Below are 1,130 nucleotides of genomic sequence, written 5' to 3' on the forward strand. Positions count from 1 at the left end.
GCATAGATTCTGAATTTTCGCTCATTGCAAGCACTGACCAATGAGTTCTTAGCACGGTCGAATGAGGTTTTGGTTAAAATGATTTTCTGTATGAAGTAGATTGGGCCCCTGCTTTAGTCTCTTGGACAAGTTTAAAAAAAAACACTTCCACACATCTGCCATATATACAGAATAAAAAGGTAGTGAGAATTGGGCCGAGCATACAGGACATGAAAAGTGGTACTGATCAGAGTCCATAAATACAGAATCATGTTGTAATGCCCACGTGTATATGTCCTTTTAATACTCATAACCAGCACACACAGTGCTCCCTATACAGATGACAGCCCCGGACCTGTCTCCTATAAGCTGTGACACTACGAGTTATGCAGGCTGGCTCACTCATGGAAGCGGGTGACCCCGGTGACACTACACAACACCCGACCGACCACCACAGGTCCCGCTGGAGTCCGGTGACGTCACCTCACAGACTCCGCCCTGCCGTGCTTCCTCCGCCGCGGACGCGTCTTCTTCCTCCTCCTCCCTCCTATCCATTGCTGCTGCTTCCGCCGCCGTTGTGAAAAAAAAGAGGAAGAAGCGACATTAACCTGAAAGAAAAAATAATCCGAGCCCAATGCCGCGGGGTCGACCCCCGAAACCACGGGCTGGGGACGGATCGCAGTCAGGTATAAAAATGCTTGCGGGGGTAGAGGGAGGACGGGGCCTGGTGTGGGCGGGAGCGGTTGGCTGTAAGCGATGTTAGGTTTGTGTGTGTGAGCTCATATAGTCCCCGGATATGGTGGAGAGGCCGGACTGTACGTGTTAGGTGTCTGTTCCCGGAGACTGGGCGGAATGATACGGGAGGGGGACGCAGCACCCGGACTACAGTTGCTGCTGGATGATAGCGGAGTGTGATGAGGAGGGTTCGGGCGATGATAAGGACTCGGGCTGTGTGCATTGTACATTATGTGTGCATAGAGAGGCCGAGTTACCCAGGAGCTTCCATATTGTGTACTGCTGCGTTATCCCAGTGAATGAACAGAATTGATAGCTCATGTATGTGCTCTGCACATAGGTCTGTGTACACTTTGCTGCTTTGAGTGCACAGGTTTAACCCTATGATGATGGTAGGTGAGGGCTAGTGAACACTG

At 51.2% G+C, this 1,130-nt stretch overlaps 1 protein-coding gene across 1 annotated transcript in view; it reads left to right on the plus strand.

Annotated features, from left to right (window-relative positions):
* The first annotated feature begins 418 nt into the window (after window positions 1-418).
* ZNF236 (zinc finger protein 236) overlaps window positions 419-1,130 on the plus strand; it is a 131,895-nt gene continuing 131,183 nt past the window's right edge. The window contains exon 1 of the mRNA XM_018555529.1: window positions 419-665. Within this exon, the coding sequence (XP_018411031.1) occupies window positions 614-665 (52 nt within the window). The 5' untranslated portion in view covers window positions 419-613. The remainder of the gene's footprint in view (window positions 666-1,130) is intronic.

This window comes from Nanorana parkeri, unplaced genomic scaffold (genome assembly GCF_000935625.1).
Source record: "Nanorana parkeri isolate BGI_ZX_2015 unplaced genomic scaffold, ASM93562v1 scaffold200, whole genome shotgun sequence".
NCBI classification, from domain to species: Eukaryota; Metazoa; Chordata; class Amphibia; order Anura; family Dicroglossidae; genus Nanorana; species Nanorana parkeri.